Raw genomic sequence first — 23,575 nt, forward strand, 5'->3', positions numbered from 1 at the left:
CAGAAAAAATAAGTAATTATTCAGCAATGCCCTACATGCTAAATCAGGAATTCAGAACCACATTTTTAGTTTGGGCTACACAGTTATACTCAGAACACAGTTTGAGATTTGCTGAAATTATGGAGTTTGTCGCTGACAACAGCTCATTGTATACATTAGAAATGGGGAAAAATACTATTGCGTCACTGGTGCTAAACAGAATTGTGCTATTAGCTGGAGGTCAGTTAAACAAAATGTTAACAGTTGACCATACAAATCATGTCTATCACATGGCTCATGTGACTGTATTACAGTTAAAGTCACAAGAATCTATCGTGTTCAAACAAAGTGGACAGGAAATAAACAATTTGACAAATGCTCATTTAAAAATTTCAGAAAAATAAATTAAAATGAACAGACAGAACTCCTATTTTACGGAAACTTGGTTTTATGAAGTGTTTATCAGTAATTATCGCTGAGAAGATTTATCTTGAAAAAGAAGTTGCAGGTGTGATGAGGAGAGAAGTAGTAAAAGAGGTGGAGGCATTGCGTTATTCACAAAGAAAACCACCACTGCCATAACGAACAGGAAATGTCCCTAAAGAGTCTTCAAAATCAGAGCATTTGGGTAAAGCTTAGAAATAAAAATAGGGGTGATTACCTTGCTGGGATTGTGCTCCAGTCTTCCCAATAATGGAAGAAATAGAACGTAGAACATTACAGCACAGTACAGGCCCTTCGGCCCTCGATGTTGTGCCGACCTGTCATACCGATCTCAAGCCCATCTAACCTACACAATTCCACGTACGTCCATATGCGTGTCCAATGATGACTTAAATATACCTAAAGTTGGCGAATCTACTACCGTTGCAGGCAAAGCATTCCATTCCCTTACTACTCTCTGAGTAAAGAAACTACCTCTGACATCTGTCCTATATCTTTCACCCCTCAATTTAAAGCTATGTCCCATCGTGCTCGCCGTCACCATCCTAGGAAAAAGGCTCTCCCTATCCACCCTATCTAACCCTCTGATTATTTTATATGTTTCAATTAAGTCACCTCTCAACCACCTTCTCTCTAATGAAAATAGCCTCAAGTCCCTCAGCCTTTCCTCCATACCAGGCAACATCCTAGTAAATCTCCTCTGCACCCTTTCCAAAGCTTCCACATCCTTCTTATAACGCAGTGACCAGAACCGTACACAATACTCCAAGTGCAGCTGCACCAGAGATTTGTACAGCTTCACCATAACCTCTTGGTTCCGGAACTCAATCCCTCTATAAATAAAAGCTAAAACACTGTATGCCTTCTTAACAGCCCTGTCAACCTGGGTAGCAACTTTCAAGGATCTGTGTACATGGACCCAGAGATCTCTCTGCTCATCTATACTGTACTTTGCCTTCCGGTTACTCCTACCAAAGTGCATCACCTCACACTTGTCTGCATTAACTCCATTTGCCACCTCTCAGCCCAGCTCTGCAGCTTATCTATGTCTCTCTGCAACCTACAGCATCCTTCGTCACTATCCACAACTCCACTGACCTTAGTGTCATCTGCAAATTTACTAACCCATCCTTCTACGCCCTCATCCAGGTCATTTATAAAAACGACAAACAGCAGTGGACCCAACACCGACCCTTGCGGTACACCACTAGTAACTGGTCTCCAGGATGAACATTTCCCATCAACTACCACCCTCTGTCTTCTTTCAGCAAGCCAATTTCCGATCCAAACTGCTATATCTCCCACAATTCCATTCCTCTGCATTTTGTACAATAGCCTATTGTGGGGAACCTTATTGAACGCCTTGCTGAAATCCATATACACCACATCAACCGGTTTACTCTCATCTACCTGTTTGGTCACCTTCTCAAAGAACTCAATAAAAGGTTTGTGAGGCATGACCTTCCCTTCACAAAACCGTGCTGACTATCCCTAATCAATTTATTCTTTTCTAGATGATTATAAATCCTATCCCTTATAACCTTTTCCAACACTTTACCAACAACTGAGGTAAGGCTCACTGGTCTATAATTACCAGGGTTGTCTCTACTCCCCTTCTTGAACAGGGGAACCACATTTGCTATCCTCCAGTCATCTGGCACTATTCCTGTAGACAACGACGAGTTAAAGATCAATGCCAAAGACTCGGCAATCTCCTCCCTGGCTTCCCAGAGGATCCGAGGATAAATCCCATCCGGCCCAAGGAACCTATCTATCTTCACCTACTGAAGGATTTCTAATACCTCTTCCGTCTGAACCTCAATCCCACCTAGTCTAGTAGCCTGGGACATATTGCTAACGTTAACTGGATTCATCCTTTTCTCAAAGGATTAGGCCATGTGGAATTTTTGCAATGCATCCTAGAGAGCTTTTTATGCCAATGTGTAGACAGCCTTACCAGCAGAGAGACAGGTCTCAACCTAATCCTAGCTAATGAAGCTAGTCAAGTGATTAAAGTTTCAGTAGGTAAGCATTTTGAGGATAGTAACTATAACTCCCAAGTTTCAAAATTATAGAAAGGGATAAGAATAGTGAAGATTTTAATTGCCTTGATTGGGGGAGGGGCATTTTCAATGTCATTAGACAGGATCTGGCTAAGAGAATGGGAATAGGCACATGCTGGTAAGTCAATATTTGGAAAGTGGGAGAGTCTTAAAGGCACTACACTGAGAATACAGGGCTAGTGTGTTCCTAAGAATGAAGGGCAAGGGCATCAAGTCCAAGGAATGCTGGATGTCGAGAGACAGAAAGTTTCATAAAGCAAAAAAAGGAGGGAGGGTAGGTCAGTTACAGTGCATTAAAAACTGAGGAGATCCTTCAAACGTATAGAATGTCGAAGGTTATTTGAAAAGCAAATTAGGATGGCAAAGAGGGAGCATAAAAATACCTTTGGCAGATGGAATGAAGAAAAAACCCAAAGCTTTTTATAAGCCTATTAAGAGTAAGAGGATTAACAGGGAAATAGTGGGACCTACTAGAAAAGAAAGAGCGATCTGTGCATGAGCCAGTGGACATAGTGAGGTTTTAAATAAATATTTTTCAACTGTATTGAGAGAAAAAAAAGACGTTGTAGCTGTGGGTTTCAGTTGGGATGGCGAGGTTCTAGACATGCTATGATTAATAAGGCAGTGATATTAGAGGTTTTAGCAGGCAGACAGGTGTATAAATTCCCAGGGCATGATGGAGATGAATTTCAGGCTGCCACAGGAGGCAAGGAAGCAGGTTGCTGGGCCCTGGTGGATATACTTACTACTTTGCTGACAGCAGGTGAAGTGCCAGGTGATTGGAGTATAGCTAATGTGGTTCATTTATTCAAGAAGGGCAGCCGGGATAAGTCAAATAATTACAGACCAGTTAGTCTGACAGTGGTAGAGAAATTATTGGAAATAATTCTGAAGGACAGGATTAATCAATACTTGGAAAAGCAAGGATTGCTAATGGACAGTCAGCACAGACTTGTTACAGGCAGATTCTGTCCAACTTATTAAATTGAGATTTTTTCTGAGAAGTTAACTATACTGAAGATGGTAGTGTAGTTGATGGGGTTTACATGGACTTCAGTAAAGCTGTTGACAAGGTCTCATATGGATAGCTGGTCCAAAAGTTAAGAGCCCATGGGATCCAAGGCAAGTTGGCAAATCAGTAATAAATAGCTTACAAATAGGAGACATGAGGTGATGGTGAATGGATTTTTTTTGTAATTGGAAGCCTGTGACTAGCAGTGAACCACAGGGATTGGTGCTGTGGCCCTTGCTGTTTGCTATGTGCATTAACAATTTGGATATGAAAGTAGAAGTTATGAGTTAAGTTTGCAGATGACAAATATTGGTGGTGGTGATAGTGGGGAGGGTGGTCTCAGCCTACAGTCTGATATTGATCAGCTAATAAATCAGGCAAAGCAATCGCAGATGCAATTTAATCACAATAAGTACTGTATCTTAGGAGGTCTAACAAGGGAAGGATAATCACAAGGTGGCATACACGATGCTTGGCTTCATTAGCAGGGGCATTTATAAAAGATCCTTAGTGCACAAATGGAATAGTGTGGAGGAGTTTCACCAGGATATTGTCTGGGATGTAAAGTCTTGGTTAGGAGCAGAGACTGAGTTTGTTTCTCTTAGTGCACAGTAGGCTGAGGGAGGGTCTGATTGAGGTGTACAAAAATATAACAGGCATAAAAAGAACAGATTGAGAGAATCTCTTCCCCATGGCAGACATGTATAAGCCCAGAGGGCATTAAAGTTTAAGGTGAGGAGTAAGTAAGTAGTGTGAAGAGATCGGAAGAAATATTTTTTTCCCAAAGGATGGTAGGAATATAGTGATGTAGTATTCCCACAATATTCTGGAAACATCTGAATGAGTACTTAAAATGCCAAACCATAGTAGGCTATGGATCAAACGCAAGTAAATAGAATTAGTAGAGTTTGGGCTTTGTTGGTCAGCATAGACATGGTGGACATAAGACCTGTTACTGCTGTGTGACTCAAACGACTCTAGAACCCTATTAAGTATTCCAACAAACACCTACGTGATAATAATGAGGGATGAAGGAAGAATGGCAGATGTCCTTCCCTACAAAAGGACATTCGTGAACAAGATTTTTTTTTAAAGAACAAATTGACAGTTTCATGGTCACCATTACAAAGACTAGCTTCATAATTCAGACTGACTAATTGAATTCAAATTCCACCAGCTGCCATGTGAATTGAACCCATGTCCTCAGACTACGTACCTGGTCTCAAGATTACTAACAGTCTATGACAAATAAACATGATCTTCAGCTGAAACTTTGTTTGACTTAGGAGGACTGAATTTAAAAACTTTGATTAAAAAGTGAGATGGCATCCATTTCTGGACAAATCCCAGAAATGCAAATTATAAAAGCAAATTCTTAACTTCACTGGTTGAATAATTATTGTAAACCAGCACTGCAAGTAAAAGCCTTGTGGTGTATCTATAAAATTAAAAATATCCCGTGCTTCGCAATGAAAGAGATAACGATGCTAAGGAGTAACAAAAAGTATAGAGAAATGGCTGAGAGCACAGTTAAAGCTTTGGAATAAAATTTCCAAAGAAAGGACTAAGACAAATAGACTTGCGAATAGTTCTGTAAAATATAGCTGAAAAATCTTTGATCAATAAAGCAGCTGCAGTAAGCTACACCAGAGCTGTCATCAGAGCAAGGGTAGAGCTGGACCATTAGACAGTAGTTAAATTAGGCTATATTTACTTTTCTTAAAAAAAATAATTTGAGAATGTGCAATAGCTAGGAAAGGAAACAACATACAATTGAGCTAGAGTATTTTGTCCAGATAGAATGCATCTTCCTGATTCTGCTACACCTTCGCACGTGCACAGATGTTCCTACATCATAATGGGATAGTAGGTAAGGTACAGAACTAGTTATAACTAATTGGTGTATACCAGTTGTTCTGAAAATTTGGAAATGTTTTGCAGCCACTACTAACATTGTTTACAGATCTGATTGCAGCTAAACAGCAAGAGCAAGAGCTACCTAAACAGATTGCCATGGATTTTGAACTATTTTCCTAACAGTGGCTTCTTACCTTAAACACTACAAATTCTTGGTCAGTTGCAACTTATACCATCTTTCAGAAAAGACAGTAGAATCCACCAGCAGAAAGGTGACATTTGCCTGACAGACATTTTACAATACCTGTTTAATTGGAGGACTTCTGAAAATTCAGGCTATTGGTCTACTGCAACTCAAAAACAGTATTACCTGTAATAGTCTAAAAACAGATCATCTTTATTGACTCCATCTGTACTTCCAACTACCTCCGGAAAGCAAACGTTATCTGAGACTCCTCCCATTCTGGCTTTACTCTCTTCCACCTTCTGTCAGGTAGAAGATATAAAATCTTGAAAATGCAAGAACAGATCCAAGAACAGCTTCTAGGGAGGTACTGGACTGCTGTTATCAGACTTTTGAATGGACTTCTCAAATGTTAATTCTGACCTCTCTTGCTTGACCCCTCTCTGCGCCTTCTCCACAGCCATTAACACTGTATCCTGCACTGTCCTGCTACCCTGATGCACTTTGTATGGTACGATCTGCCCGTACAAAATACCACTTTTCACTTTCTCAGTAACAACAATAAGATCAAACATCCCAGCACCTGGGCTTAGCAAGTGCAGCAACTTTACACTCTAGGAGTCCTAGGTTCAGATTTTAGGTGCACTATCACATGATATAACATTAGTTTAATATCAACAATGACATTTCTGAGACGACAACCACATTTCAGCAGAGAGAATTGCAATTTTTTAAGAATCAGGGGGAGCAAGAGAGAGGGGTGGTGGTGAAGGGTGGCGGGGAGCAGTGTAGAAAACAGTTCGGTCAACAAAACTGTGCTGTGTTGAAGATGATAGGAGACAGTCAAAATTAAAACAAACAAGAATAACTAGCTACACATGAGGGGAACAGAGCTTCGGGCAGTAAATCAAATCACATTAAACTCAATGAGTTTAGTCAGCTTAAAAGGAAAAACATTAGAATTCTGAACATTTTTCCCCTCAATGCACTTTGGTTCAACAATGACAAAATATAGCACTTCCATGTGATGTGCAGCAAAACAAAATTTGATACCAGTCCTATTCAAACCACATTTGATCACAAGAATCCACACTCTAGCAGACAGAAATAAAAACCATCTTTCCAAATACAGACTTAAAAACTAAATTCCACCAGTAAACATCATGCAAAACACTATAGCTCAGTGTGTAGTTGACAGATAAAATAAACACTAACAAAGATCATATTAGACCAACTATTCAAATCATACCATGGTTGTTTTCACATTATCTTGTGGCATACTCAAACATGCCAACCTATAAAACTCAAGAGCTGCCGGCCTTTAAAAACCAACTATTCAAAAAAGCTATAATAGAATCCAATTGCAAAGTCAAAATGACTTTATAAATTACAATAAAATGAGAATTCCTTTAAAATGGAAAGGAGCAAAAATTGAAGGTCTGGTGTATAGAATTTTTTGTTTAAATTTCACAGTATCATACAATGCAAAACACAGTATAACTTTTTAACTTTTCCTTTTCATCCCAAAATTGCTATCAATCAGGTGAATAACATCAAATCAGATTTCAGACACATTAAGTAATTAAATTGACAAATGAAAACCTCCAGGACCAACAATGAGTATTTTGGTTTAAGCGAAACTTCTAAATCGCCACACCAGCAGAAATTTTAGTAACATTACTTTTCCACAAATGGGAGTTTAGGAAGCTGAAGTTTAGATTACAATTAAGTGATTTGCCACCAAATAAGCATGATCACATAACTGAAAAACAGCTTCCAAGGAAAGGCTGCTCCATCAAGTCAATTGAGCAGATTAAATTTATCAACTTCGAGTTTCTTTTTAAAATTAGTGCTTAGCAATCATGATTCAATCCACTTTTCAGTGAAAGTCAAAGCCATTATATTTGCTATATAGAGTTTTAAAAAAAATCACATGAAGACAGAATAAAAACTCTGATGCAGTTCCAGTAAGCAACGAGAAGTATTCACAAGATCCATTTAAAGCTAGCATATGCTTGCAGGAGAAACAAATGCCTGTTAGTCAAGTATAGCATCGAATTTGCCATGCTCAAATATTTTAATATGCTCAAGGCACTGTCAAAATGATACCTCCAAGTAACCTAACTCAGACAAAGCACACAATGATGGCAATGAGTGTTTTCACCTCTATTTAAACTCTATGTACGTCACATCCAACAAGCCCATATTGAATTTGATGGCAACATACCAAGTGTGCAAACCACAGACTAAAATCTAACTTTCATCCTCAATGCGTCGCTGCTTGCGTCAACTTATTAGTACAACTTGCTAGCAAATGACAATGCACCAATGTAAAGATTTGATGAACTTTAGTCTTTAACAGTTCATTCTGTCTATTTATTTAAAAAGACTCCCAAGTCTCAGAAGAAATATTTTTAATTAATCCAGGTAGTAATTTCAGCATAGATGATACAATTAAATACCTTTGACATTTTCCTGTGACAATATTAACTGTGAACAGTTGCCTGCTGTTTGTTTCAGTGTACGACTGTCAGCCTGCCAAAGGGTTTCCCAAACTTCAACCTTGATCTCTAGTTTTTCACTTCCAGATCAAAACAGATCATCCTTTATAAATTAGCTGAACACATTTTGACCACCTCCAAATTTGCTGTTTTGCACCTTCTCAAACAAGCTGCACAGATGAGGCTCAAAGCTAACGTTTGTATAAATAGGAAAGCTTGGCAAATTATGATTTAAGAAAGGATGACTTTAAATTGGAAGATCAGAAGCCTTCAATGGACATTAAAATTTTGATACTTCCTTTCCCTGTACCCTGATGCAGAGACTTCTTGAATATCACAGGGCTGGTCCAAATGTATGAACACACACGCACACGCACCTACCTACTGCAGACTGACAAGATCCAGTCAAGCACACATCTGAACAGACATTTACACCCAAATAGGCACATTCACAGATAAGGGTGTGCAAAATGTTGATTCAAGGAAGTAACATCAACTGTTAATGGTAAGCATGAAGTGGTCAACAACAAAATGTGGGATAAATCATTTCCAGAACACAAATGAAAACTCACCAGAAAAGTATGAACTAAATACATTACAGATTAATTATTGCAGACTTGGAAAGAAACAAGCCAACCGAGAGGCACCACTTTCTCACCCTGTACAGTGTCACAATCATGACATGCGTTATATTTAGACGAAATCTAATGCATGCAACTCTTACCAACCTTTTTTTGTATTTCAAAGCCAGTTCTTTCCAATACACAACTTTTGCTTCTGGAGTTGCTGGTTCTGGGCTATCCTCACTATCCATGATGAAATGGACCTAAAGAGTACAAAAAAGCATCACTATTAATAGCAATTCATAGAATATTCTTGTGCAATAATTAAAGATACAACTCCACACAAATGGTGCACTGTCTAAAAAAAATTGACAATCAAGATCTTTTTCTCAAATCTTGAAGTAAATTCCATAGGCCATTTATTTTACAAAAGAAAAGGGAGACAGCGGTCAGCACTGCTGCCTCACAGCACCGGGGACCAGAGTTCAATTCCACCCTCAAGCAACTGTATGTGCGGAGGTTGCACATTCTCCCCTTGTTTGCGTGGGTTTCCTCCCACAGTCTAAAGATGTGCAGGCTAGGTGGAGTGGCCATGCTAAATTGTCCATAGAGTCCAAGGGCGTTTGGGTTAGACATGAGGAAATGCAGGAGTAGGGGAATGAGTCAGAATGGGATGATCTTCAGAGGGGCAATGTGGGTTTGTCGGGCTGAATGGCCTGTTTCTACACTGTAGGGATTCTATGGTTGCATTCACCCACTGCAATTAGTAAAGGGCAACATCCCCCCCCCCACCAGACTGAAATCTGGCACTTGACAAAACTCTTCACAAAACACTTCCCAGGCTTCAAACTGGACAAAAAAATTCAGCTACCTTATATAATATTAAGACGACACTCATGCACAATTTGAACTCATATCCTTCTAGGTCATTCACTCTACTATTTCACTGAATGCCACACATGAAAATATCTAAACGTGTGTACTTACTCTTCACATGAATATCACACTTCATGAAATCTACCTGGTCCTCATCCATACACTCACTTCCACATGGAGTTGCAAGATAAAAATCAGACTCAAGAAACTTACCTGAATAATTTTCCCCCTTAAATCAACTGGCACATTGACCAACTGTAGCTCTTGACTGTTGCCCTGACCACAATTAATTCAACTCATCTTAGACGATGGATCAAACCTGAATTTGGAAATTTGCCGGATTAGTTTTCAGAACTGTCACAGGGAACTTTTCTAATATCATACTAATTTGGTGTGGCAATCACAGTAATTCTTCTTAATGGTGATAAACACTAAATACTCCCCTTCAATCCCTCTGCCAGAGTCCAAACCTGAAACTAAGACTCAATGTGACAGGGCTTTGATTCTGCAGGCAGACTTTTTTTGAAAAATATCCTTTCTTCCATATTCAACATTAAACTTAAGATTTTAATACTTATTGAAAATAGCCACTTCCTCTCTGCATACATTGCCAGCAATATTCTGGCTTGGAAGATTAAATTATAAAGAAAGGCTGGAGCTTTCCTCCCCCCTGGAATATAGGAGATTGAAGGGTGACCTTATAGAGGTTTTATAAAATCAGGATGGGCACAGATAAGGTGAATGGGAGTTGTATTTTCCCTAGAATGGGGGATTTCAAGACGGTTGGGGGGGGGGGGGGGGGTGTCACATTTAAGGAGAGAGAGGAGAGAGATTTAAAACAAAAAGACACAAGGAGCAAATCTCTTTAACACAGAGGGCGATTCGCGTGTGGAATGAACTTCCCAAGGAACTGGTGAACGTGGGCACAACTACAGCTTTTTTTTTAAAAATTGATATTTTCACATGAATAGAAAAGGTTTGGAAGGATAAGGGCCAGGAGCAGGCAGGTAGGACTAGTTTAGTTGGGATTTTGTATGGCATGGAACATGGTCTGTTTCCATGATGTATGACTTTAAGACTGAACCCTCAAATTGGATAAGGTCACCTTGGAAGAAGGAGCATTGCATTGAAAAGAAAAATTACACATGGCGGCTCAGCAGTAACTTTGTGGAAGTCTTGTATTAACAGTCAATTGGCTTTAAAACCAGCAGCATTTTGGACACCATTTATGCAGAAACACCACTGCAACCGGATGCCCTGAAAAATAAACCAACCGATGCCCTATACTGGATTTGTTATTTTTTTTAAAAAATAAAGAAGCAAAGACAAAACTGTTGTATATGCAGTATGAAGACAAAACAAAATAAAACTTCAAGTTACCACACAATGTGAAATTGGAATAGCTTAGACTCTCAAAATATAAGAACGCATCTGTGTGTTCAAAAGATTACAAAAGAAATCTAGTCACATAGCTTGATAAGTCATTTTATACTGGTATTGGTACAGTGTCTTACATAAAAGAGGAGCCTTTTTCACAAAAGTACAAGATAAAGGTTGTTTCTCTTCAGTCACTTTGGAAATGTGAGGGTGGGGTTTCATTAATGTCACTTCCAAACCAAGCCCCCTGATTTACCTCTAAACCATCTTTCTTGTATACTATCTTTCAGCTACAGAATCAGCTACCACATGCAGGCAGCAGCTTGACTTCGCTCCCATTTCCCACTACCCCATTAATGCCTGTGGTGTAACCTCTGCTACATTGAAACATGTGGAACAGCCAAAATTTCCTCAAATAAAACATCAAGTTGAGAAAGCTGATTATGATCTGTCATTTCAATCTTGTTTCTATCCCAGTCACAAGCAGAATCTGAAACTGATCATGTGAACTCGTGTCCTGTGTGATCTACAGCTAGCTTTAAACTAGTTACTGTAATGATCACCAAGACTGTTTACAATCAAAATGCAATCCTACTCACCTGTACACATCCTTGCGATCACCCCTCAACACCAACCTTTAGTCTCACTCCACAATCAAAACCCCTAGCTAATTGGACTATTTGCATAGTTACACGGTTTAAGAGTATTTATCTAGCTTATCCTTAAATGGATTTATGCTAAATCAACTCAACGAATCCTCCTGGCAGCAAGTTCCACATTCTAATCTTTCTCTGAATAAAAAAATTCCCCTTGAATTTCCCATTTAATTACGGAATCCTATGAATAGGACTCCTAGCTTGGGTTATCCTCAGGTTAACCTCCTCTATAATCAATATTTGCAAACTCTTATATAAAAAGCCTACATCAGGTCATTCCTCAGCCTCCATTTTCCTGGAGAAAAACACTTCCAGCCTATTTAAATTACACTGAAGGATACAATCCTCATGCTGGAATTAGATATTCTTCCCCTCCTTTGCTATCGTCTCTATCTCTTTCATGCTATGGAGAGCTAAACTGTTCATAGTACTCCAGGTTTGACAGGAATTTAACATTACTTTTCAGGTCTATCCCTCAAGAAAGGAACCCAAATGGGCCGAATAACTGCATCACTATCTGCAGCATTTTGTGTATTTCTACCTATAGATTCCTATGCTCATGTACCCATTTAGGTACTGTACTTGTTTTCCCCATGAGAATGCGACCTCAAATCTTCCTACCAATACACAGCACCTCATTTTTCTATATTAAAGTTCACTTGCTAATTATGTGCCCATTTGGCAAGTCCTCCTCTATTTTGTCACATCCTCCTTTGCTTGAACTCCCAGTGTCCTGCGCAACTTTAGTAACCACAATTATTTAAGAAGTTCAAATCAATACATAAATGGGGGAGAAAACATTCTAACTGATATGTACTGGCCAGTAACACAGCTTCAAAAGTCCAACTTGCAAAGTAAGCCCAATTATAGATTAATGCGAACATCACACAGTGGTGAAAGTTACACCTTTAACTTGTAGTAAATCATTAATTTCGGGAAGATCTTTCTTCCCCAGAGAGGCTGCAACTGCTTAAAATTTACAGTTTGTATGCCATGTCAAAACAAAATGACAAAAGGCAAGGTGATTTTCCATGAAGATTCCATTCAAAAAGCAGCATTATACTGGAGTATGTAAAAGACTGATTACACCTATTTTACAGCATTACATACACCAGATTAATACCCTCTAATTATGCATAATTTTTAATCATTTACAAATTGGTTCCTTAAATTATGCAGTGCAGGGATATGTCTAGAAACATTTCCAGATTATAAATTAGTTATCCAATGTCGAAATGAAGGAACAACTGAATACTTTTGCGCAAGTTAGACATTTGCTTGCATATGACTTCTATAAACAGTTAAACCAATTCAAAACCACTTGAAACTACTGCATTACACCAATTTATCATCAATTGGCAGAAAAGATTTTGTTGACAAAATACTTCACACTTACAGAAACCACAAAAAGAATTAACTCTTTACTCTAAGAAAATGGTAAAGCATAAAAGACTGTATCATAAACTGAAACACTTAAAAATATTAGCAAGACTTCACTGAATGACATTGGCTTCTTCTTTTCCCCTTTATAGTTCTGTACCATTCACAAAAGTGAATAAGCTGAAAAGTGAGGACAGAAAGGGGGTAAACCAAGAGATAGCTAGAACGGTAGATGTTGGAGTCAGAGACAACACAGCAGGCCAGACAGCATCAGAGGAGCAGGAAAGTTGATGTTTCAGGTTGGGATCCTTCCTCAGAAATGGGGAGGGAGAAGGGAGCTGGGAAATAAATAGAGGAGCAGGGCTGGGGAAGGTAGGTAGGATGGTGATAGGTGAGTGCAAGGACGAAGTGGTGGGGAATTGGTCAGTAGAATGGGTGGGGAGGATAGGTTTCAGAAGATGGACAGGCTGCATCAGGTCAAGGAGGGGGTGAGTGAGAGGGAGTGTTGGATATGGGATGAGCCGGTTTTGGAGGGGGGGGGGGGGTGGTGTCCAGGAGATTTTAAAGCTGCCAAATTCCACATTTTAAGCCATTGGGCAGTGGGCTCCGGAGGCGGAATATGAGGTGCTGCTCCTCCAGTTTGTGGGTGGTATCATTGTGATACTGGAGAAGGCCCAGTATGGACATGTTACCCAGGGAGTGGGAGGGAGACTTAAAATGGTTGGTGACTGGAAGGTGTTGACGTTTGTCAAGTATGGAGCGCAGATGCTCTACAAAAGGTCATTTCCAACTTTGATCATTTTCAGGACAATTCAGTGGAAGAAAGAATAATATCACTTACTCCAGAGCTATGTTCCTGCCACCAGACCCAAAGAAAGCAATAAAAAAGGGGAAAATGGAGCTCAGTGGAAACTGCATTCAGAATTATTACATGCAGTACTGACGAGTTTTGGTATTAAGCTTCGCAGTTCATCATCTGTACATGATGTTAAAATATTTAAATATCAGACATCACCATGGGAAATAAAGGATTAATGGGAATATCGGCATAATGAAGTATCCTGGATCTTGGTACTGATGTTATTATTCTAATTTTGGAACAGAAGGGTATACACCTTTTCCATCAGGATTAGCAGCGGGGCATCCATTTTGCCACATTCTCTTGGCCATCATCTTATTTGAAAATTAAGTCAAGATTTATCTAAGGCACAACATGTTTCCGCATTTCAAATCAAACCAAAAGCACATCAACGTCATTGTTTGTTCACCCTACATAAACAAACGTTTTCAATCCTTTGTACCGAAATTGTAATTATTGCATGGTCTATTGCAATTAATCTTTATAATCTTTCAGCTTTAATCCTCAAGTGCAATAAACTGAACCACTCAAACAACTTGCTCAATTCCTCATGTTTTAAAGTAACTATGATCATAAATATGAAAAGTATATCCTTGACCTACATTTAATAGTGAGCTTGTTTTAATGCAATGAAAAGCTATAATTAAACAAAACATAATGCATTAACGTCTCAATAACAGGTTATAAACTTGTACAGGTATAGCCTATTGCCATAATGTACACTTAATACATCCATTTTAACAAGACCTACAAAGGTTAAATGCCAGCTCATTGTAATTGCATATTAAATCCCAAAGATGGTTTTCTCATTTTGAGTCCCAAGAATGACAGCTTTCGTTCCAAGTTAACAATGCTGACAAACGGTTAGTATTCTAGGTTAATGGCCTTTCATCAGAACTGGAAGTTGCAGTCTATTAAGTACATTGCTAACTTTCACTAGTTCTGATAAAAAAAGCAATTAATCCAAAAGATTAATTTTGTTTTGCTCTCCACAGAACTGCTGAGTATTTCAAGCATTGCGTTTTTATTTCAGACTTCCAGCATCCATGACATCCTACTTTTCTGACATAAATGATGTTCATTAGTTCTTTCCATAACCCTGAGGGTCACTACTGACCAGAAACTTAACTGAACATGGTTAAATCAGCAAGGCAGAGGTCAGCAAGTAACTCCTCAACTCCCCAAAGCCTTGCTACCGCCTACCAGTAAATAAAATCTATATTCACTCCATAACACTTTTTGTGGTTAGAAAGGCACTGATCTTGGTTGTGTGGTAACTCACCCCCTGACTACCAAAGCCTATCCACCATCTAGAAGGCACAAGTCAGGAGCATGATGGAATGCTTCCTGTTTGCCTGGGTGCAGCTCCGAGAACACTTATGAAGCTTGAAACATTCAAGGATAAAACAACAGGTTGACTGGCACCATGTGCCAATTTCTAGAGACACTGCAGAAATTCCCTAAGGCTCCTTACAGCAGCACATTTCATACATACTACTCTTGGTCACTCTAATCCCAGCTCATCACTTGCTGAAAAATTCAAACTTGAACATTCCCAGTACATTCCTAGTCATTTCCCCATTTTCTACTTTAAAATCATTATAAACTCTCCTATCCTGTCTTTATTCAGGTCAAGTCCACTTCACTCAATCCTACACTTGCAGACCTACATCGCTATCCAATTTAAAGTGCTCGACTTTGTTTATAAATCCTGCCAGAGCTCCCTCAATCCCAAACTCAAGCTCCAATTATCTGTACCAACCCAATTCTGGCTTGTCAAGCATACCCAATTTACAATTGTGCACCACTGATGGCTGTGTCTTTAGCTGATGTTCCAAGCTCTGAAATTCTCTGTCTAAACTTTTCCATCACTCTTTCCTCCTAAAACATGCTGGAAAACAAACTTGTGGCCACAAACTGGTTTCCAATTTGCTTCATACTCCTTCCATTAATTGCTAAAAATTTTAGATAAACAAGCTGAGACAGCCACTGTAAGCAAAACAGTTGGCACAACCCAGAAGCTAAATAAAAGTTAATGCAAAGACACAATTTAGAGTCATTTAATTCTTGGTTTTCTTATTTACTTCATCGTACTTCTAGCGAGTTTGAATACGAGTCAAAATCTGGGACAAATTTTGGTTCAATGTAGTTACTTTCTTGAGGGTGCAGACAAGTAACAAAATTATATATGTGTCAGCATTAAATAGAAAACAGTGGTATATGAGAGAAACAGAGAAATCAGGCTGTTATAGTATAAAGATTGCATCATTTTTCACCTTTTACCTTAAACTTAACCTAAACCTATCAATACTATTCTACGTAAGAACACACAAATCTGGCAATGAGTTCAAAAAACGCAAAATGTTCAATTTGCTATCTTGGTAGTTTGATGTTCAAGAAGCAAAGTGAAAGTGTTATGTGAGCTTTGGAAAAATCAATTCAACACCACAGTAGGAGGGTGAATACGGTCTTAAACTCTCAAGCTTAAAAAAGGTACAGATTGGATGCAAGTTATATAATTGGGTGAAGCATTCTTTCCAGGGATCACACCTGAACCCTGCTGTAATCAAGCCATAAGGTCTGCATGTTGTCCACATGCTATTGAGATATCAGAAGTATAAAAGGATATAAACAACACAACTTACCAAAGAAGAAAACAGCATTCATATTCTTCAATTAAATAAAATTGAGGCTTCATTCATAATGACAAATCATATGCCAGTGATATTGTATCACTTTAGTGCACAAGACCTCCAAATCAAGGACAAATATTTCAACGTTAAGTCCAATTTCACTTCATCCTATCAAAGGTACATTTATTAAACAAGCTTAACAGTCAAAACAACAATTCAACTCCAACTTCAAGAAACAGGATAAACAAAAATACAGTGAAGCCTCCATTATTCACACCACTTATTTGTCTTTCCAAACACTATCAGAATTTTCATATAGCCAAGTCTGGTTTGAGGAACTAAATTTTACTTGTGTCTAAAGCAACACATTTAACTACTGAATACAAAAACAGCTGTTATAGGAACAGATTTAGAAAATTAAGATATAAAGACAATCTGCCGTGTTTAAAATGTAAAATGAATTAATTCGATGAGGTACAAAGACCTTCAGGGTTATCCGAGTCCTTCAGCACAGAGATAGGCCCTTCGGCCCAAACTGGTCCATGCCGAACAAAATGTTGATCTAAGCTAACCCCATTTCCCTGCACTTGGCCCATATCATTCCAAACCTTTCCTATCCATGCATTTATCCAAAAGCCTTTCAACTGTTGTTAATGCACTCACCTCAACCACTTCTGCTGGTAGCTCATTCCACGTGCAAACCACCTTCTGTTTTTTAAAAAAAAGTTGCCCCTCAGTTTCCCATTTATTCTCTCCCCCCTTACTTTGAGCTGATGCGCTCTAGTCCTCAATTTTCCCTAACCTTGGGAAAAATACTGTGCATTCACCCAATCCATGCCTCTCATGATCTTACATACTTCCATAAGATTCACCCTCTTCAGTATCCCAAACTGAAGAAAAAAGTCCTAGCTTATCCAATCTCTCCAACTCAGTCGTCTTTTGAATTCTAGCAACATCCTTGTAAATTTCTTCTGCATGCTTTCCAGTTTAATAACATCCTTCCTATAGCAAGATGACCAAAACTGAACATAATACTCCGAGTGCAGCCTCACCAACATCCTGTACAACTGCAACATAACTTCCCAACATCTATACTCAGTGCTCTTGACTGACATAGGGCAGTGTGCCAACACCCTTCTTCACGGATAGCAGGAACTGCAGAATCGCTGTGTTCATCCAGCTCTATACCTTTCTTCACGGCCCTGTCTACCCGAGACTCCACTTTCAGAAACACACACCTGAGCGCCAAGGTCCCCCTGTTCCACTACAGGTGGTGATCTGCCCTTTTTCAAGGGCTGCAAAGAAAAACCTGGGAACTATTGACCAGTAAACCAGTGATAGATAAGTTACTCGAGTAGATTCTGAGGGATTACACATGCATTTCAAAAGACAGGGTTTGCTTAGGAGTAGTCAGCATGGCTTTGTACGTGGGAGATCATGCCTCACAAAATTTGTTACAGTTCTTTGAAGTGACCAGGAAGGTTATTGAGGGCAGGGTGGTAGATATAGTCTGTATGGATTTCAGGAAGGCCTTTGATAAGGTTCCACATGATGGACTGCTCTGGTAGCTTAGATCACATGGAATCCACGGAGAGCTAGAAAATTGGATACACAAGCTGGCTTGATGGTAGGAAGCAGAGTGTGATTGTGGAAGGATGCTAATCGGACTGAAGGCCTGTCTCTGGTGGTGTGCCCCGGGTGGCGCTGGATCCATTGCCATTTGTTATCTATTACAATGATTTGGATGACAATGTACAAGGCATGATTTTGTTTGCAGATGACACTAAAATAGGCAGTATCATGGACAGTAAGGAAGGTTATCGGAAACTGCAGCAGGATCTTGATCAGCTGGGGAATGGGCAGAGAAATGACAAATGGAGTTTAATGCAACAAAATGAGATGTTGCATTTTGGAAAGTCAAATCAATGTAGGAGTTACATGATGAATGGCAGGGGCCTATGGATTGCAGTGGAAGTCTAATTCCATCAAAATTTGCCTTACCCCAGTTGAAGAATTTGAACCTGTGGACCAGTTTTGTCCATCTCTATAACTATTTTAAAATTAATAGCACTCTGGGCACTGGTCCCAAAGTGCCACCTCACTGCCACCTCATTCATCTGCCTCGCCCTATTTCCAAAGGGTTCGTTGGGTTTTGCCCCTTCCTGAGTCAGACCCTCCACATACTGTCTAACGAAATTTTCCTGAACACTCAAATTTCACCCAATGTAAACCCATGTCTGTGACAGGGAAAATTAAAATCCCCCTGCTATGACAATTCTTATGCTCTTGCAAGTCCCCCCAATCTCCCTGCATATTTGTTCCTCTAATTCCCGTTGGCTATTTGGGGACCTATTGTACGATCCCAATAACTTCCCAGCCACTTCTTATTTCTTAGCTCCACCTAGAAAACCTCACTGGACGATCCCTCAGTTATTTCATCTCTGACTACTGCTGTGATACTGCCCTTAATCAAAACTGCAACACTCACTCACCCTTCTTTCCTCCACCTGTCTTGTCTAAAGCACCTGCAGCCTGGCACATTAAGCTGCAAGTCCCTCCCTTAGCCATGTTTCCATAATGGCTATAATAACACAGTCCCAGGTACCTATCCACAACCTGAGTTCATTGGCCTTACCTGTCAGCCCTCTTGTATTGAAACACATACAATTTAATCAAACAGGCATTCCTCTCTGTCATGTTTCAGCCTGATCCATCTCATTCCAGCCACGCACTTGCCTCCCTGTGCCTCCCACGCACCTGCCAAGCTAGTCTAAACCCTCTCTTGTAGCTCCAAATCTGCCCACCAGAAACTGGTCCCCTCCAGTTCAGATGCAACCCACCCCTCTTGAACAGGCCACCTCTGCCCCAGAAAAGATCCCAATGATCCAAGAATTTGAATCCCTGCCACCATACCAATTGTTTATCATTCATTTGCCAAGTCCTCCTGTTCTTACCCTCACTAGCACGTGGCACTGGAGGTAACCTGGAGATTACCACTGCCGAGGTGCTAGCTTTTAAAATTTTTTTTCCTAGCTCTCTCACATCACTCTGCAGGGCCTCATCCCTATTTCTACCAGTGTGTACACTGACTTCTGACTGCTTACCCTACCCCTTGCTGCAACTACTCTGATACATCCTGGACGGCAACACACCATATTGGGATCCTGTTCGCAGCCACAGTCTGTTCCTCTAATAATTGAAACTCCTGTCACTATGGTCCTGTTTACCTTTACCCTTTCCCCCTGTGCCCAAGAGCCAGTTGTAGTGCCACTGACCTAGCCACTGCTGCTTTCCCCCGAATGGTCACCCACCCTCCCAACAGTATCGAAAACAATATACTTATCTTCAAGGGGAATGACGACAGAGGATTCCTGCACTCTCTGCCTACTCCCTTTGCCTTTCCTGGTGATCACCTAGCTACTCTCTGCCTGCAACTTAGGTGTGACCACTTCATTAAAATTCTTATCTACGATGTCCTCAGCATCTCAGATGATCCTGAGTGCAACCAACTCCAGCTCCCCAACATGGTCTCTCAGGAGCTGCAGCTAGGTGAAATTCCCACAGTTGTAATCATTATGGATGATGGAGGTCTCCCCCCAATCTCCCACATCCTGCAGGAGGAGCATCTCATTGCCCTAACTGCCATCTCAACTGCTCAGAGGCTAAAGAGGAAAGTTAAAAGGACTTTACCTGAGCATACATGTACTGCATGATGAGCTGCTGCTCACCAAAGCCTTTCAAGCCTTATTACACACTCTGCTACCAAATTTTCCAATAGCATGTCTCTCATCATTATTGATAGAAAATTCTTGAATTAAAGCCAAGCAAATACCTTATTTTCATGCAAAGTACAAAAGACAACCAAACTTAGTACTTTTGTGACTTTATACTATAATTACAGAAAAGTCGTGGCACAAAAGGAGGCCATTTAGTCTATTGTGCCCATTACTAGCTCAGCTAATCCTCCTGGAAATTCAGTTCTAAAGAAATGGAAGCATTTTGAAAACAAAATTCAGACACAAGCTTTATGTTCTTAATTTGTGCTTTGCAAAGTCCCGGATTTCTTATTGAAAAGTGCCTCAGTTCTTCCATGTGAAATATTTAACTTCCCACTACTCATGTTTTTAGGTTCACATCAAATATTTGGTCATTCCACTAAACAAGTCCATAATCATTATCATGCTCTCAGTTCAGAATACACAAAGGTTTGTACCATTTCCAAATTATGTATTCTGTTGAAAACCTCAATCAATTTACATCATGAAAAGCAATAACTTTGGTATTTGTCCCTGGAAATCCCCCACAGTATACCTTCCTGTAATAGGTGCGCTTCAGGTCCGTCCATCGCAAATTGCAATACATTAAGTTTAACAAAGCCATCTAAGAAAAAAAAATCCCAAAAGAAATTTGGCACGTACGATGGCACCAAACAGGAAATGGTTTTGTAAAGTGGAATGCCATGTTGCAAGTTTGTTGGACTTGGTCACCAACAAACAAACAAACAAAACGCATGGCAACAATTTGTGGCTTTGCAGTGGTTTCCAATGGAATTAAACAGTACTTTGAAAGCAAGTTCCCACACAACTTCAGGACACTCGACGGTGCACTTCAGAAAACATCAATACAACTCGTTGCACTGTCACAGCTCTGTAATCAGATCAAAAGCCAAAGGCCAGGTAAAAATTATACTCCAACTGGAAATAGTCACTCGTGAATTGGTCTTCACTAAAAATAGGCTGACAAGAGTGCTTACAGCGCATTTCAGAAGTTCAATCAGTATTTCCCTAGTTCTTCCCTCTCACCCAGGGACTGAATGTCTAGCTCATACCACTTAGGTCCTACCCTCTAATTTACGGATTGACAGTCACCTTTTGTCCTGCACGCTTATCTAGGCACTGTCAGTCCATCCTATTCTCCTTCACAGCCTATCGCAGGCCCCAAGATCTTATCCCATAACCCAATCTTACCTCCTCTCACCCAAGGGTTAGCCATTGGAACTACTACATTCAATTCCTCCACTCAGTGGCTGACCCTCTGCTCCATTCCCCCCACTTCCTTACCGAGGGGAGGCCCTTCACCTCAAGGGGTCAACATCCACACCGCACCACGTTCCCCGCTCCCCTCTCCCTCGCTCGTGGTCAGGAACCCTACCACGTCCCCCGCTCCCTACCGCATCCCTTCTCCATGGAGAGGCTGACAGTCTGTTACATCGCGCTCTGATCGACAGCCAGGCGCGCCAATCGGAGGGGGAGACTGGGTCCTCGCCACCAATCAGGCACCGGGAGGGGTGGGCCTTACCCAAAGGGCGTCACTTACAGACGGGATATTTTCTACCCTGGGCAGCAGCTTTTGTCCCGGAAACGGCGAGGAACCGCGCCCTCGGACTCTATTTCGTCCCAGACCTCTCGATAGCGAGATCGATCGTGTAAGCAAACGGGAAGCCAAATGTCATGGACAAGGCGACAGCGGCCGGATACCCCACGACATAAGAGTACGTGGCAGCTCTGCCGGTAGCGTCCGGAGTTAGATTGGACACTGTACTGATGGGACGAGTGGGAGAAGCGACGTCCAGGCCGACCGGTCTCCTACCTATACATTTCCGATACGAAGCCGTTCCTGTTGCCGTTAGTAACTCTTCATCGTCACCACCATCTTTCCACCCTCTCGAAGCCGGCTCAGTCTCTATCACATTCGGCCCAGCAACAACCACTATCACATCCGGCCCACGCGTCACGTCCGCTCGCGCTTCATTTTTAACGGAGAGCGCAAGCGCAAAGACACGGCCACCCTTTTTGCATCGGTCTAACGTCACCGCGGCAAATGTCCCACTCCTCGATTTGGCCGTTGCAGCCATGGTACCATCCCCCTACACGTCATTGAAGCCTAGGATCCGCCCACCACTACACTGCTGGCGGTCGTTCTCCATGACGTAATTGCCACAACTGCCGCGCCCCTGAAACGTCATTATCACTGACGTCAATAGGCGTCTGTCACAATGATCAGCTGATCTGTCACCGTATTTGGCTCAAAGGGAATTCTCTCTCCCCGTTTGGGGAGTCAGTCACTGCTGATGCTTACTTCATTTCCCATAGTAAAATAAAATATCTTTGTTTACTCGACTAAAACTACCCCGTCTTCTCCCCCAGCCCACCCCTTCTCTGTTTATTTCGGATCCCCCTCCCTCCCGCCTATTTATGAAGAAGGGTCATGACCCGAACGTCAACTTTCCTGCTGTTCTGATGCTACCTGGCCTGCTACCTGTTGTGTTCTCTCTACAACGGTGCTTAAAGTTTTCTTTTGCCTCCACTACCTTTCGGGAATGCACGCATTGTGCCATTTGTAGATCTGTTGTTTCCGAATGGGTGAAGTTTTTCACTGTGGCACCAACAAGGCTATCGCCTGTATTGTGTTTTAGATAGCTTCTTTAATGGCCATTGATCGTCCCAAAGTTCTTTACAGTGAAGTGATTTTGCAGTCGTGTTACAATGCACTCAATCTTGTTATAAACTCTAGAACAATTATAATCTGTCTCTGTGATGTTGGTTGAGTCTTAAATATTGACTAGAATACCAGGTTAACCTGCCTGGGGTAATTTGAAACAGTGATTAATAGGTCTACTATTAGAATCAGAGCCAAAGGCACAACCTGAATGAGATTCACCTTAATGGAGCTACAGCTGACACAAAGTGTTCAATGTTGCAACACGTATTATACTTCAAATCATATAGCATGTTTCATTCCATGTATTTATTAGCTCAATCTAGAGTTAGATATTTTATTCCTCTTTGGGGCAGCCATGTGTCCCACCTACATAAACCTGAACTCAAACTCCATTGCCCTTAACACAACATATCGCATTGAAACATTATCTGTGCTCTCTGACCTACATTAGCTCTGTTTCTAGCAATACCTCAGTTTAACATTTTCAACATTCCCTTCAATTTTATCTTTGGCTTTGTCACTTGCTGTGTTTTCTTGTGGAAATGACAAAATTGTCAGTGTTTAGTATCATTGCTCTTTTGGAATCTCCCAGACATTCATGATAATATGGGCGTCCTAAGGTCATTTTGAGACAGTCTATGTTCCTCCATATGATGTACAGTAAATGTTTGTATAAAACACAAATATGAATTGAAGAGAACTTTAATTGTAATGCAGTTGGTCTCACTGTAAAATTTGCTGGGTGAATAA

The 23,575-nt window shown here is 40.6% G+C and overlaps 1 protein-coding gene across 7 annotated transcripts in view; it reads right to left on the reverse strand.

Moving 5' to 3' along the window:
* LOC125463661 (nuclear distribution protein nudE-like 1) overlaps positions 1-23,575 on the reverse strand; it is an 87,399-nt gene that overhangs the window by 37,335 nt on the left and 26,489 nt on the right. Inside the window, exons 1-2 of one of the 7 annotated variants that reach the window (XM_048555220.2) lie at positions 21,974-22,148; positions 8,769-8,866 (exon numbers count right to left, since the gene is read on the reverse strand). In XM_048555220.2, coding sequence (XP_048411177.2) covers positions 8,769-8,854 — 86 coding nt within the window. In that variant the 5' untranslated portion in view covers positions 8,855-8,866; positions 21,974-22,148. The other 6 variants (XM_048555224.2, XM_059653786.1, XM_048555221.2 and 3 more) reach the window with 6 other exon arrangements.

This window comes from Stegostoma tigrinum, chromosome 22 (assembly GCF_030684315.1).
Source record: "Stegostoma tigrinum isolate sSteTig4 chromosome 22, sSteTig4.hap1, whole genome shotgun sequence".
Classification (NCBI taxonomy): Eukaryota; Metazoa; Chordata; class Chondrichthyes; order Orectolobiformes; family Stegostomatidae; genus Stegostoma; species Stegostoma tigrinum.